A 15,621-nucleotide genomic window follows, 5' to 3' on the forward strand; every position below is an offset into this window, starting at 1 on the left:
TCCCTTGTGCCTCCAAAACAGTTGTGACTGGTAACAAAATGTTGTAAGTGGGCGTCTTTGGGTCTCTGTGGATCATCCCACAGATACTTGATCAGTTTGGGATCCTGTGAATTTGGAGGCCAGGTCAACACCTTTTTTTTTTCCTTCTTTTATTTGTTTCAAAACCATTTTTGTGTCATTGCTACGGGATGGGTGCTACATGTCTAAGTAACATCTACACGAACGCCAGGTCCAAAAGTTTCCAAGCAGAACATCGTATAGTCACAAGATGCTTAATGTTACTTACGTCTCATGTCAGTGGTCATAATGTTATGCTTGATGGGTGCATACACATCCTAAACCCAACCATAAAACGAATCGATATATTTACGTAGAGATGGATATTTATTGCACTGGAGATGAACACAACTTTGTTCGTTGTAAATACGTTAAGAGAAGTGACAAGTAAATCTTAAAATGCTAAATCTTCCCCATAGTTACCGCGTATGTCATCTTAAAACACAGCTGTTCGGTGCAGAGCACAGACTCTTCTCTCTGCAAGGTTTAAATCAATCCCATCAAAAGGGAGCAATTTGTCCGTTAACCAAAAACAGACACACACATTGCTTCCTTCTGAACCCACAGCACTTAATAACTTGCTACTGTGCTGCTAATGTGTTCAAGATGTAGTCAACTGTATTGACAAACCCTCTGGCTGAGCGGTGACTCTCCGCACACACGCAGCGAGGCAGAAAAATGACACGCAAACGCATGGTATTATAAAGTACAAAAACAGCTTTATTTACAAAAAACAGACCACTGCCCCTGTCCCACAAAACCCCTGAATTCAGTGACTACCGTGGAATGCTATGTTTGTGGCTGAGGTTGGGAATTTACAGGACAAGAACAACACCCAGTGCAAACCTTGGACATTTTTTTTTTCTTCCTCCACCCGCTTATTTAGTCTGAGTTCTTCTAATGCCACAGTATGGAAACACTTCTTGAACCGTGGCCCGAGGTTCAAACTCAGTTAGAGGTCAGCTTCTGTTTGGCTCTCGGGGGGGTAAGCAATGTGCTTTAATGAGGCCGGGGAATCGAAAATACGGGAAGGTCGAGGGGCTAAAGGAAGGTTTGACGACACGTGGGACAAAGGCAGATGCGTCACACCTGATCGCTGCAATTAACACACATTAAAATAATCACACCATACGAAAAAACGTGTTTCGTTTTCTTCATATCAGACGACACGCAAAGAATACTTCTCTCTAAAGAAAATATTCCCAAAGTCCAGGCATGAAATAAGCAATCAATCTACACTTTGTGTACATTAGGAAATAATTAACCTTCCTACTGGAGTTTCATCTAAAAAAAGTCCTTAAATAACGTGTGCGCACCTGCTCGGAGACGATGAGCGGATGGTTTTGGTTCAGCGTTTGCGCAGATGACGGTGCAGAATCTGCTCGTGTTGTTGGAGCGCGCGGGAATCACTTTACCACAGCTGTATGCGAAAGTTCACACGGTCGTACGTGTGAAGAGAAAAAAAAGTGTGGGCAAACAAATTTGGCAATGTTACCAGAATGATGAGCATTGTCATGTTTCCACGTAATGGGGTATTAAGACCTGCGTGCGTGTGGTTTCCGCTAAACATCATCACAAAGCAGGTGTGAACAACTGCCAGTGAATTCTTAGTAACGCAGTCTGAACATGGTGCAGCGTTACCGTGCTCAGCTTTGTGGCTGGCTGCTTGTGTACCGTCGCAGACACTTGAGTTAGCTAGAAAGACGACTGCAAGTTGCGTCATACGTGACCAATGTGTGTTTCCAAGCATTGTTTGTGTGTGTGAGGAAAGTCGACTGTTTAATGGCGTTCAATTCGAAACCCTGAAGGGGGTCTGTGGTTTCACTGCACGGACTGGTGTGTCACAGTATTTAAAAACGGATGAATTGGTAAAATAAATGTATTCTTTTGTCCCTCTGCTGTGTGTGTGTGTGTGTGTGTGATTAGAAGGCATAGCGAGTGCGAATGTCCTCCAGTTTCTTCGAGACCTCGGGTGGCGTCCTGTCCAGCTCCTCTGCCACGCTTTTCTGCTTGTGAGGATCCATGCTGTTGAACTGCTCGCACAGATCTCCGTCGATCACATTCTGGAGCAGAACAGCGAAAGGAAAAAAAAAAAATAATCACTGTCACGTTTCGTGCAAATTAGTCAAAGTGAAAGCGATAGAAATGTGCAAAATATGAAGATTAGATCTTTATCAACAAGGAAATGAAAAGAAAAACACCAACCTTGACTGGGAAGTAGTACGATCTAAAGCTGAGATGGTCTCTGCCACAGAGCGGAGGAAACTCGGAGCGCATGTGCATCTCTAAATGCTGGAAGAAGTCGTGGTCCTGGAGAAAAGAATAATACGGTTATAAACAGAAATGGTTAAAAAAGTAGCTTCTTCAGGTTTAAATCCTGAACTATGTGGGTAAAAAACATCAGAAACTTGCTCAACTCAAACTCTTAAAACTATAAAAGTTGCCTTTTTTCTTTAAAACAACCTTTGGATTAACATGACCTGGACGACTGAGAACCTTCACAGACCCAACGTTTAAAGATTATAGGATCAAAACACGATTCTATGACGAAATGTAGAGAATGTTTTCTGCATCATTCAAAATGGTGCGTGTGGGTGTACACTGATCAAGCAAAACATTAGGACCACCTTCCTAATATTGTGTAGGTCTCCCTTGTGCCTCCAAAACAGTTATGACTCATTAGAGAATAGACATGGGCTTTGTGAGGGTGTCCTGTGGTGTCTGGTAACAACATTTTGTTAGTGGGGGTCTTTGGGACCTGTGGGTTGAGGGGAGGGGCCTCTGTGGATCATCCAACAGATACTTGATCAGTTTCGAATCTAAAGGTGAGGTCTACACCTTTTTTTTTCCCTTTAGTTATTCCTAAACCGGTTTTGTGTGCGTCAGTGTCATTGCTATGGGGTGGGGGCGTCTGGTCTGGTCCAGGTGGGTGGGACATGTCAAAAGTTGTCAAAAATCAGAACGCTGAACTGTCACAAGATGGTTAAAGCTCTTCACTTCTCCTGTCAGTTGGTTTTAATGCTGTGGCTGATCGGTGTGTGAGATTCTAAGAGTGCTATACCGCGTTTGTGCTTTACCTCATGTGAAGTGAACGGGACGAGTATGCCGATGCCTCCGGACAGCGTGGTGTAGACCAGGGACTCTGAACCTCCAGGAATCAGAGTGGTTTTCTGGAGAGATAACACCGTCTCTCCTACATGGTAGTTCATTATGATCTCAGCCTGGACAGAGACAGAAAGAGAGAGAGAGAGAGACATTGTTTTAGTTGTCATCCAACTGTTCACTTTCATCCGTCTCTAGTTGCTCTCGTTGAAAATTACCACATGACAGATGTATGACTAACTCGGGTCCCGGCCGCCAGTAACATCTGTCACGGCAGCTCCACAGCGCACATTAAACGTGGCGTCAGTCCCAGCGTCACGAAGGAAATTGGTTCAGATAGTTTAATCCAATCACTGTCAAAAGCTTCTGTGTTAATAATTAGAGGTAATAGTCAGGGTACAAAGGCAGCATTGGGGAGGCAATAAAACCTCAGTATTAGACAACTCGAACCGCAAATGGGACATAAATGACACTGATGACATGAGACCAAGAGAGCACAGGTTAAAATTAGCAGTGGGCTGCAAAGCTCAGTGAGACAGAAGAGAGGGATGCACGGACATGGCCTGCACGGTATCAGGAAAAAAAATCTGTGAGTGTTGGGTGGGTAGCTGAGGCTACATCTAAATGAATCTGGCAATGCAGGAATAACAGCAGTCCCCCTATTACTGTAATCACGCAGGAAGAAATGGAATAAGTTTGAGCTGTGTAATCCTTTTGATGATACTGGGAAGCGTTTAGTTAGCTTAACATTAAAGCATTAAAAGTGAAGTTTGTCTCTGTTGCTGGATTCACAGCTCATTTTTAAATACAGCTGCACCTCTGGACAACCCTGCAGGACGGTGTCACACTACCATCCTCTCGTGATGAGGCAGTCTTTTTTTTTCTCCTTATGCTTCCTGTATCTCAGTGGTGACAAAATTCGCCCACTCGTAGCCTCTTTGAATGCAGAGCACCACTCACAGGAAAAGAGGACAGGGACACGTCCTAACAAAAAACTCTACAAGTCCAGCTGCCTTTCTTACTTGCTTTTTTGGAAAACTGACCTTCTGTCACGACACAGAAGGTTCATTTGCACACCAATACTTGAAGCTAAATAAAAAAGCTAATAAAAAGCTGATAAAAAATATGACGTCCCGTTTAGCAGGTGGGTTTGCCAGTCACTGCCTTTATTATCTCATAAAATATTACACAATAAAAAAACCTTTGACATTCAGTAATTGCTGAATCAAAAAAAAAAAAAAAATAAATAAAAGTCAACCTCACTTTGACTCTAGAGGAAATGTCAGTGAATTGCAAAATAAAAGCAATAAAATAAAAGCATAAAACAATAGACATTTCAGTGTGGTCCAAAGTGTTTTTTTTTAAAGAAGCTAATTAGGCTGTGATATACATACTGCCTGGTCAAAAAAAAAAAATGTCCCCACCTGGATTTAACTAAGCAAACAGGTACGAGCCTCCTGTTGGATAATTACTGCACGTGGGATTATCTTTCAGCTGACAACAAGTTATTTAACGCCAACTGATGCAATAAGTAGCTTCTCATTTCTTAAACAACCATGTGGACAGACGCGTCCCGTGGAAAAGATGGTCTGCTGACGAGGTGATATTGTTTTTTAAGTGTTGAGGAAATGAAAGGGAAGAGGTCAACACGGGTTAAAGCGGATCCATTAGGCGCACGACCCCCAACAGCAGCAAAACTGTTATTTGGCCACAAGATGCGTCTGCAGGGATGAAGGTGAAGACCCGGTGGCAGCTGTAGTCCCATACTACTATCCATTTTTCTTAATTTAATTAGAAGCTGTAGATCAATTAAATCCCAATACTTGTATGAGTGACATTTATGTGGTTTAATAATTTCTACATTTCTTTTCTTTTGAGATGTGACAATCTACTTCTACCGCCACGACTGAAGCACAAACTATACGACATCTGAGACTTAGACAGTTATTCCTTTCATTTCGCTCGACAGACACCGGTGTCTCCCTGACCTTCGCATTTAAAGTTACATTAATCGAATAGAAAGTGGAATGCATCTAATTTAATGTAACACAGCATTTAGGCCAGCCACGTACGGATAATTCAGTTCAGCTGGCCAGATGCAAACACTCAACAATTCGGATAAAGTCTGGGCTTCCACAACCGCATCTATAAATAGACACTACATTTCCAAAGGAATCAATGTGTGCAGAGGCAGAAATAGCGGAGAAACGCTGTGTCACAAAGGCAACTGGGACCAGCACATATTGTTGAAACTGGAGGGACTTTCCCACTCTGCGTGCTAAACAGTTTTTTGACCAGGATTTAAAATATGGGATGAGTGACGCCGTGTGTGTTTCTCCCAAGTGTGCAGCTCGTATTGCGTTTGTGAGCAGGTCAAACTTGTGGTTGACGGTGGTGTGTCTGCGGAGGTCAGGGGCCGTGGAGGAGGCAGATTAGTTGAGTCGGGGGCAGAAGGCGCCCTGAGTCACTTATATTGGGCTCAATACATAATTAATTCCTCAAATCCTAAAGCAACACTTTACACATTAAAAACTCTTTCACTCACTTATCACACACCAACGTTGAGAAAACAGACCACTACGTCACACAAATATAAAAGATGACACAAACTAAAAGGCAATAAAAGTGGCCAGTAAATAAATCATACACGACAGAAACCTGTATATAAGGAGGACAGATTGCTGACCTTTCTATCTGTCGCAGGAGTTCACCATCATCACTGCTGCATATGTTCCCCTCCTGCCCTCAGGCAAACTCTTCAAAAGCCTCCGGACAAGCAGACTGAGGAATAGCTTTTTTTTATAGCTTTTTTTTCTCAGATCTGTGACCTTATTGAACTCTGCCCCCCGCTGACCCCTACACGCCAATCAACTCACATCCCCCCACTCCTCATTGTCCCTCTGGATTTACACTGTTACACCGTCGCCACTGCACTACTGGGCACTTTACGAAACTGTTTGCACTAAACTATGTACTTAATATTGCGCTAGTTTATCAACATTCGGTAGCTACTGCTCATTATTTATGCACTGTTTAATGCTCACGTTATCTGTATTTGTATTGGCCAATTTATCATCTGCCATTTCCTTTATTTTAAATTATGCTACAGTTCCTGTTTACTAGTCTACGCACATTTAACACACAAATCCATCTGTAAAACATGTTCATTGTACCTCAATTGATCATTGTGCTCACTCACCTGCACATTTTCCATATGTAAATATTTTCCATGTGCTATAAAGGTAACCTGTACCATGCATCTTATATACCACACTATTTATGCTACATGCACTCACTGCTTAATGCACTTCTTGTTAGATGCTGAACTGCCTTTCATTGTCCTGTCTCTGTCCATGTGCAATGACAATAAAGTTGACTCTTCTCTAAATGGGTTTTACCTTCTGTGACGCTCCATTAAGAAGACCTCTGTCCCACAAAGCTTTGTTCCCTGTGGGATCCTCATCCACGTCATCGCTGGTGTTGGGTGGGAGACGCACCTGAGAGAATAAGAAGAGATGTTATTCCTTTTCTTTTTTAAATCTCATTAGTTCTATGGTGTACAGATTATTTTGCGTGGGAGTAAATCGCACAGAGGATATAATATCCGTTTTGAGCTGGGTTGATGTTTTAGAAAGCTATTCAATTTAATTAGTACAATTAGCCAAAAGCTGGTAAATCGTAGTGGCTAGTGCGGTCCAAACTGTGAGTAACAGTATTGTACAATATTGAGTAGAATTGTTTTGGTCCAAATAATCTGGATTTCTGCAGATATTTGCAATTTATGCATCATGTGGAGAAGAGAGGCCACTAACCCATCTGGGTAACTAAAGATTTATGTACTTGGTTACAGGTCAGACCCTGGATGTGGAAACATATACAAGGCGCCACAAGAGCTAGAGGGTGGAGACACTAAACACACATATATATATATATATATATGTGTGTAAAAGAGAAATGGGAGAAAGACAGTAGCATAACGAAGCAGCTTGAGACGTGGGAAATATAATTACACAACAACGGAAAAATACATCATCTCTTTCCTGGAGAGAATTTGGGTGGGAATATATATTCTGATTTTTTTTAGAGCCCCAGCTCAAAGGATGTCTCAAAGAGGATGCACAGCTTGCTGGAGATCCTGTGGCAATAACAGGGCAACTCATTCCATGTGTTCCGGGACTGCCCAGTCATTTCAAAATATTTGGAAGAAGCTAAGGTGACTGTGGAAAAAATGATGGGAACAAGTGGGATGGGAATTAGGGCTCGGCAATATGGACCAAAAGTCATATCCCGATATATTTAGGCTGCAGATCGATATACGATATATATCCCGATATGTTTATTGCAAAGTGAGAGCAAATGTTTAGTCACAGTCAAAGCCAAATATGACATGTCACAAGTAGTTTTATTTAAACTGTCTGGATAAAATAAAGCTCAGCTGTTCAAAGAACAATAAAATGTAAACATAAATACTGGAGTTCCTTTTTTGAAATCAAAGCTCCATAAAGTGCACATTTAAATGAAAAATTAATCTTAAATAAGAATAGCCCATAAAGTAAAATAGACCAACCATTTTCTAAAATAAATATATTTATATGAGAAAGGCATCAACATTTTGATAACGATGACTATAACGAAGGAAGATGAAGCTTGCAGTGAGCTGTGTTTCGGGGCTGGAGGTTTCGCGGGTTGTGGATGGCTTACAGCCGGGGCTTCTGCAGAGCGCAGTTTCACACACTCTTCGTATTGCAGTTTGTACCACAGTTTTAGGTGGTGAAAAAGATTAGTAGTGCTTCCACCCCTGGCTGTAACTTGTTTAGTGCTCTCCCTACATATAACGTTGCAACGTTGTTGCTCATCTGATACTTTGAATCCGAACCATCTCCGTATTACTGAGCCACTACTTTTTTCTTTTAACAGCCAATTCCTTCTCTGCACACTCCGCAGACATTGTTGAAGACTGCAGGAGTGTCTGCTCCAGCCCGTCCCCCCTCTGTGCGTGAAAGAGGAGGGACGGGGGCGCAGGGAGCAGTGCACTGAGCTCTGGCTCAGCAGTTTGCCCAGAGCAAGAATCACAGCGCAATACATCGATATATTTTTTATATGGATATATCGCCCAGCCCTAATGGGGATCATCCCAAAGTTTGAGGCCTTATATCTGGGGTTAATGAATATACATACAACATTATGCTTCTCGCTAGTTAGAAAGTGATAACGAGGATAGTGATAACTCCTACAGTCAAAGACTGGGTGAAAGTGGTCCAAGATATTTTCGAAATGGACAGACTAACATTTATTCTCAGGCTGGAAAATTTACTGAACATGTGGATAAACTACATAACAATTTAATAACAAAATACTGGGTAAAACAATGAAGACCTCCTTGTTTTAACTCTGTTCAGTTTTCTTTTTTCTTTTTCTCTTTCATCTCTCTGGTAGCAGGTCTGTCATTGTAAATAATAAGCTGTTTTTTGCCCACTTTTGCAAATTTTTATTCTTTTTGTTATTTTATTCTCCTGCTCTTATTTTATGTACCGCTCTTCGCCCTCCTAATTGCCCTTCGGGGATAAATACATTTTTTTTTCTTTCAGCGTGTGTTGGGATTTTTCAAGTTGTACACAAGGTCTTGGATACTGTTATTTGATGATAATTTCCTGTCATGTCTGCTTTTTACCTGTAACATGTAATGTATTTTAATTTGTTTAAAAGGTGTAAATTTATGTTATCTTTGGTATTCTGTTTTTCTGAATGAAAAATGTTAAAAAAAAAAAAAAAAAAGATAAGCGCCAACTAGTGTTTAGGTGGTGTTGTTACAGAGCAAGACAGACTGACGACTGCACAAGTATAAATGGCTCAGACCTGCATAGGTTATGTGTGTAGGTTACGACGTCTGCCCCACTGTACCTTCAACGAGCCTTTAATATTACTTTATATCTAAAGTATATTACTTTATATCCAAATGCTCAAAGTACAAAATAGATAAAAATGGCAAATCCTCCTCGCCCTTGCACTTACAATGCTGATGTTGCCGAACTTGTCAGCAGACGCCATGGTGTCGTAGTCCAGGAGACAGGCTGTTGTCACCCAGCGGGGATACGTGTCATCGGCGAAGATGATGAGCTGGTTCTCGTTACGTCGGTAACGAACCCAGAACAGGCTCTCCTGCACGTCGGACACTATGACACGCTGGCCAATGGTATAGATTCCGGTCACAAGGTTGGGAACGTGCTAGAGGAGGAGAAATAAAGACAGATGTGAGGTACACCCAATGAAGTAGACTCAAACAAAACTGCATATCTAGTGTATGGTTTCTATTTTAACGATGAAACATGATCTGTTCTGCAAGCGGCTTCAAAATTAGCCACGACTTCGGCAAAAGTTAATTAAAAAAATGATAAATTTAAACCCGAAAGGATGTAGAAAGACTGTTGTACAGTCCATGCAAAATAATTGGTGTAAGTCATGAACTACAGCCATTTTGTGTGTTCCCTTAAGGCCTGACAAACACTCATAAATCAATTACAAAATAATGCTTTTAGGAGACTGTTAAAAAAGCTATAAACCCTGCAAGGTTAATGTCTACTTCACAGCACATTTTCTCAACCAGCTGTTCTACCCTGCGGCATGCTTGACACAGAAACACGCGTCTCAAAACTAAATCTCTCAGCGTGTCGAAGCAAATGATGTAGCTATGATTTCTAAACACAAAGACACCCTGTGTGCTGATAGGATTATTTTGGATTATTTTGTTGAAGTGCTTCAGAATTTCAAAAAAATCAATGCGATAAATATTCTATCATAACTGACTTCGATTGGTTTGAAAATATAAAAACGTAAGAAGGACACATCAAAGTGCAAGTTGCCAGCAAACACTGGATCAGGTTATCGTGTAATAGTAAATTTGAAAGTACCGTGATAGTTCTGCTTATTTAAATGAGTTAAATAAACTTTTATTCTAACACCCGCTTTCTTTTATCAGATTAAGGCATTAAAGGAGCTTTGTTTAATTCGAGTAGTAGCAATTAAACAAGCCTATTATTTGACCATAATGACCCGTAATCTGGCTTTTCGCCTTTGGCCTCTGTAATTACATAACAATGGCCCTGGAGCTGAACGATCACTGAGGCAGGAGTTTGCTCTGGGGTGCAGTGGAGAATGCTAAGATCGATGTGACTGATGTTGTAGACGAAACAAACCATTCGATAAACATAAAGACTGGACTTTTTTGTCAATCACGATGAGGCTACACCCGACTTTTGTAGCCAGAGTTGAACAAGCACAAAAAAAAAAAAAATTTCCTTTGTTAAGTCACACTTCTCAACCTGCAGGGACTGAAACAACACTACGGCTAAAGTCAGGACTTTGTGTTCTTACCTTGTTCTCACACTTGCGTAGCAGCTTCTTTTTGCCCATGTCGTAGATTCTCAGTAGTTTCCCGACTCCGACCAGGACTCGTCCCTGGAACGGTGCAATGGCCAAAGGCACGTCCTCGACTGGGGTCTGGAAATAAAAAAATAAACATATATATGTACACTCCCTTAAATACGAGACATAAGCTCCAGATCCCCTGAGGTCATAGAACAAGCCTGAACCGAGCTCTTTGTTTAAATGTTTGCTCTGTTGACTCCCTCGCATTATAAATCGGCCCTTTCGATTATTTAATTTGAGTTTGGTGCCTCCATCTGTGATCTTTAAAAAGTGACTTTAGTTAAGCTTCCTTTACACAGGATCTCTGCAGGTTTCAACAAGTCACATTTAAGACTTTAAGACCATAATAAATACAATTTAAGGCCCTTTTTACATTCATACTGGCAAAAATGATCCATACGTACTACATGAATTCATTCACAGTTCTTTCACATTGGAATACAAAATGCTTAACCTAACTTAAAAAAGAAAAGAAGCCTCTCTATTGTGAACTAATATTTGTTCAGAACTCCTCAGTCACGGCGCTGACAGCAACCACAGCTTTAAATGTATAACTAGCGTTAATGTATGGCAACAGCTTACAATGTTAAGGATAATATTCAGCTCACAGTCTGAGCAGTCAGCTTGTCAGTAACTTACTCGTTAGTAAGTGTTGTATTAGCACAACTTGGCCAAAGAAAACTCGACAAAGCTCGATAAATTGTGACCGGGCTGCACAGGTACTTCAGTTCTGTTTAGTAGTTACATTATAGCTTCCTCAAAAACCGAAACATTTAAGAGCGAGACCGAAGTTAATACATTTGTTTTAAGTAAAACTAACGTCAATACATTTTTAAGACCTTTCAAAATCTTATTTGAGACATTTTGAGATTTTAAGAGAATTTTAGACATTTTAAGGCCTTAAATTCAAATGATTGGATTTTTGACTTTTTAAGACCCTGTGGATACGCTGTCTACAGGACATCTGCAAAGTATAATGTAATAACTTGAACGAATTAAAATAAAATCTGATGAGTTTCAGAAATGGGTGAACTCTGTGGTCTCTGCATTGTGAAGTTGCACCTGAATGACAGGATGGCTTTAGAACGATGAGACTTTTTCTGTAAGATGAGCTTGTGCAACAAAAATCTTGAAATCTCTCAAACAAGATTACACAAACATAAATTACCAGTTCCACCACTTTCCCTGTCCAAAACATTCCTTGATTACAACTTAAAGTCTAGATGCGGACAATGTTTTGGATTTGCAAGTGTCTTGTTTCCAAACAGTGTGCAGAGACGTCACAAGCGTTTTCTGTGGCTTTTAGCAGCACCCTTCGCTGCTTTGATGCCTGTTTAAGCTTAACTGCCCCAGAAGACACATAAATCCTGCCAGAGCGCTTTAACAGAAAGAGACTTCTCCTCAGTTCGGTGTCTTTCGACCCATCGAAAAGGTACATTTGAGAGTGTAAACATGGTTGAGTGTGTTGCACTGTCAACTTCATCAATGTTGCGTGTAAACTCGGCTGAAGTGGAGTCTGACGTCTCTGCGGGGCCTCTTTACAAACATGCCACCTGATCTACTGGGGCTTTAAAAGACGTCCATCAAGCCTTTGTCCACAGGTTTAAAGAGGACATGAAACAAACATAAAACCAACACAGTAAAAGTGTACATGTTTATAAAGATAATGTCGAAGTAAAACATCGTAAAAATCTGCCGCTTTAAACTAAATCAGCTTTTTAAAAGCATTTATGAGGTCGTTTTGGGGCGTACTCTCCGCCATCTTTATTTTTTACGTCAACCCCTACCTCGCTGGATGGGATAGTTGCCTTGGTCACTATTGAATAAGACGCAGTTTAGGGAGAAAAAATGTCAGAGGACGAGGCAGAAAGGGTGATTCTTCTATCACCTAACCCAGAGGCCTACGCGTTTGAGCCACTGACAAGGAGGAAGGTTGAGACACTCATTTTTGAGGAGGATGAAGGAGAGACGGCAGCGCAGAGAGGGTGGCTGGTCAGATGATCAAACGTTTAAGACCATAGCTCAAAAACAGGATAAACAAACTCTGTGTTTTACTCAAATTTACAGTCCACTGTTCTGGTTCTGCTACTTTCCTCCTCGCTCCACTGCCTGTCAGAGACAGTTCTGATTACTTTGAAAATTATAATGGATGAAAAAAATAAATTTTTGATACTTTTTTATCCTGGGGGAAGAAATTACCAATGACCTGGTGGTATTTAAATCAGACCCACCAGATTGTTGATTTAATGATTTCATCCATCTAAAGTGAATAGTTCAGCAATGTCTCGACTTTGCGTTCTAAAATCTGTACAAGCTTTGAATTATAACACATCCTTTATAATTCTTAAGCGACAAGAGGCAGAAAAAAAGCGGCAAATCAAACAAAAGTCTCGAAAAAGTAAAAGCTCGCCGCAGAGACGTCAATTCGCACTGGATTAATATTATCAGAGGACCTCTGCATAACAAGTTAGGTAATTTGCAGTGTAATTTTCACTTTACAAATCACGGACATGGACGATTTGCACGGGATTAAGGTCACAGACAAACGAGTCCTGTGCGAATAGGGCTTTAAACCTTTGCTCAACCACTCTAACGACATCACATCCGTCGACAGAAGTGTGTGGTGGGATTAAAACTGGGTGATAACTGGGAGAATCGTGCATCAATAAGGCACCTCGCAGACATTTTGCAGCAAGCACACAACGAAATGGGCACGTTGAAGTTGAAATTAGAGGTTGGATACAAAAGACTGGTACCAACTTAGTCAGACGGATGGAATATCCAAACACTACTATAATCACTTTTGCCTCTGGGTATCCATATGTCTGGGCAATAAAAAGTGTGTTCGGGCCAAATAGACTCATCTGAAATATTTGGTTAAGTGGTCAGGAAATTCCCAAGTGAAAAGTGGCTGACACCAGGGTGCAATACAACAGTTGTGACTCATTTCCCCAGTTAATCCGCAGCAGGTAACAAACACACAAGGGAGGATTCGCACTTACAATTTCCACCCAGCTCAAGTTACTGCGGAATTGCCCAAAGTGTAGCCCGCGGCGCCCCGGTCAGGGAGATCAGTTTGCTTGTCATTTAGACTTTATTTGGGGTTGTTGTGCCTGGTGCCTTCAAGTCCATTCCTTGTGTGTGAGACCATCCCGAGCTATGACCTACAAACATTCCCACTTGTGGAGCACCGGTTCCTCGGCTAGGGATACAATCACTTTTACCCTAATGAAACATGTTATCGTCAGCTGGCAGTCACACAACAACTTTATCTGACTTTTTCTACTCAAGTCGGATGAACCCATTAGAAAGAGAAAGTTATAGCAGCAGTGATTTATATCTGAATATGGTGATGTTGTCAAATATAGGCAAAGGCAGACGAGCAGTAGCAATGTTCTACACTTACTCCATCTGCAGTCACAACTGACATCTTGTTCCAGCTGATCAAGGAAAATGCGCAAAAGGGCATCTATTCAGCACAACACTCACATCATCAAAAACACAAGACATCAGCCACTGCTATTGGTCATTTTTTTATGGTAATTGAGTCGAATATCAGCCGATACCGATGTTCAGCCGATGTATTGGTGCATCCCTAGTTAAAATCGTAGTCATGACAACCATGACAGACCTGTCATACTGCCCAGCCCTAATCGGCAGCCTTAAACACTGACTAAGGAGAATGGGGGGAAAAAAATGTAGTCATGCTGTAAGCAACCAAACTACATTTTCATTTCACGTCACTCACCTTGTGAACAAACTCCAGCTTCTCCCCTCCGCCGGTCAGTCGATAGGTGTAGATGAAGCCGCCGCCCACCGACCTGGGGTTGAGAATCATGTCTCTGGCGACACCCACCAGAACGTACCAATCATCCCCTGTGTTGGTAAAGCGACACGTTGCGACGCTGGAAAATATCAAGCGCAGACACATAAATTAATATGGAGCATTAATAACAAATCAAGTAAAACACTACATGAGCGTGCAACTACGTGATGAAGCACTGAAAGCAACAAATGGGCAAAAATCTGGGCAACTGAGTTAAATGCAAAATATTCACAGGCCTCAAAGCTATGAAGGTATGCGAGATTTAAATGATTTTGATAAATATAACCGTTTACATGGATGCTCATAAAACAACAAAAAAAAAAACTTAATGATACCAGAGAAACATCAGAAACCAGACCATGTGCATCTTATTACACCGAGGGCCGACTTTCACAGCCCAGGGTCCGACGTTAGACCACACCTCTCAGGAACCTCAACATTTAGTGTTACAGCACAATAACTTGTGGAACCTTTTCAGATGCTTTTTTGACAGTAGCCCCAAGTTTCTCTCCTTATTTTGCAAGCGTCGTCCGGCATAATCTCCACACGTGCTTACACTCTCATCCCAGACCCTTCTTTCCTGTTTATAAACCGTTTCATAGAGCTTAAAGTTCCATCTGTAAACAAACATCCTCAGTTTCTAAACAGATTCGGTGTCCTAATCTCAGTATGGATGTGAAGTCTACAGGCTGTGTTTTCCATCTGTTTCTCGACCTTTGTTCATCACTTGATTTAAAATACATTTCCTATCCGGGCGGATCCTTACCTAAATGCGGCTTCGTTCTGCTCCAGCTGCACCTGGTCCAACGTTGTACCCTGTATGGGGTTGACCAGTCGGACCAGTGAGGCCCACTGCCCGGCTCCGGCCTTTGGGGAGCCGAAAATGGCCTCCGGGAGATTCTCATTGAGGAATGCGGCAGCCATCTCAGCGGCCAGTTCTCTTTCATCCTCGCCAGCAGCTTCCACCATCTCCTACAGGGACACAAGGGAGTTTGACGTTTTTTTTTTCTCTGTTGTACGTCCTCTTAAATTGAATGCCTCTCGTTTTTCAACCGTCAGACGAAGCAAACAAGTTATATGAAGATGACCTCTCGAGCTGTGAGCACCTGGGTGTGAAAACAACCTAATGAAAAAGGACTCTGTTGGAGACTGTTAAGGAAATAAAAGGAAAATGCGGTGCGATGAGACAGTGGATGGTACAAAAATCTAGA

At 41.5% G+C, this 15,621-nt stretch overlaps 1 protein-coding gene across 1 annotated transcript in view; it reads right to left on the bottom strand.

Moving 5' to 3' along the window:
• Positions 1–759: 759 nt before the first annotated feature.
• sf3b3 (splicing factor 3b, subunit 3) overlaps positions 760–15,621 on the bottom strand; it is a 31,031-nt gene continuing 16,169 nt past the window's right edge. The window contains exons 20-27 of the mRNA XM_047596460.1: positions 15,177–15,382; positions 14,333–14,489; positions 10,531–10,656; positions 9,172–9,384; positions 6,558–6,656; positions 3,135–3,278; positions 2,263–2,367; positions 760–2,120 (exon numbers count right to left, since the gene is read on the bottom strand). Of these exons, the coding sequence (XP_047452416.1) occupies positions 1,980–2,120; positions 2,263–2,367; positions 3,135–3,278; positions 6,558–6,656; positions 9,172–9,384; positions 10,531–10,656; positions 14,333–14,489; positions 15,177–15,382 (1,191 nt within the window). The 3' untranslated portion in view covers positions 760–1,979. The remainder of the gene's footprint in view (positions 2,121–2,262; positions 2,368–3,134; positions 3,279–6,557; positions 6,657–9,171; positions 9,385–10,530; positions 10,657–14,332; positions 14,490–15,176; positions 15,383–15,621) is intronic.

Source organism: Mugil cephalus, chromosome 10 (assembly GCF_022458985.1).
Source record: "Mugil cephalus isolate CIBA_MC_2020 chromosome 10, CIBA_Mcephalus_1.1, whole genome shotgun sequence".
Classification (NCBI taxonomy): domain Eukaryota; kingdom Metazoa; phylum Chordata; class Actinopteri; order Mugiliformes; family Mugilidae; genus Mugil; species Mugil cephalus.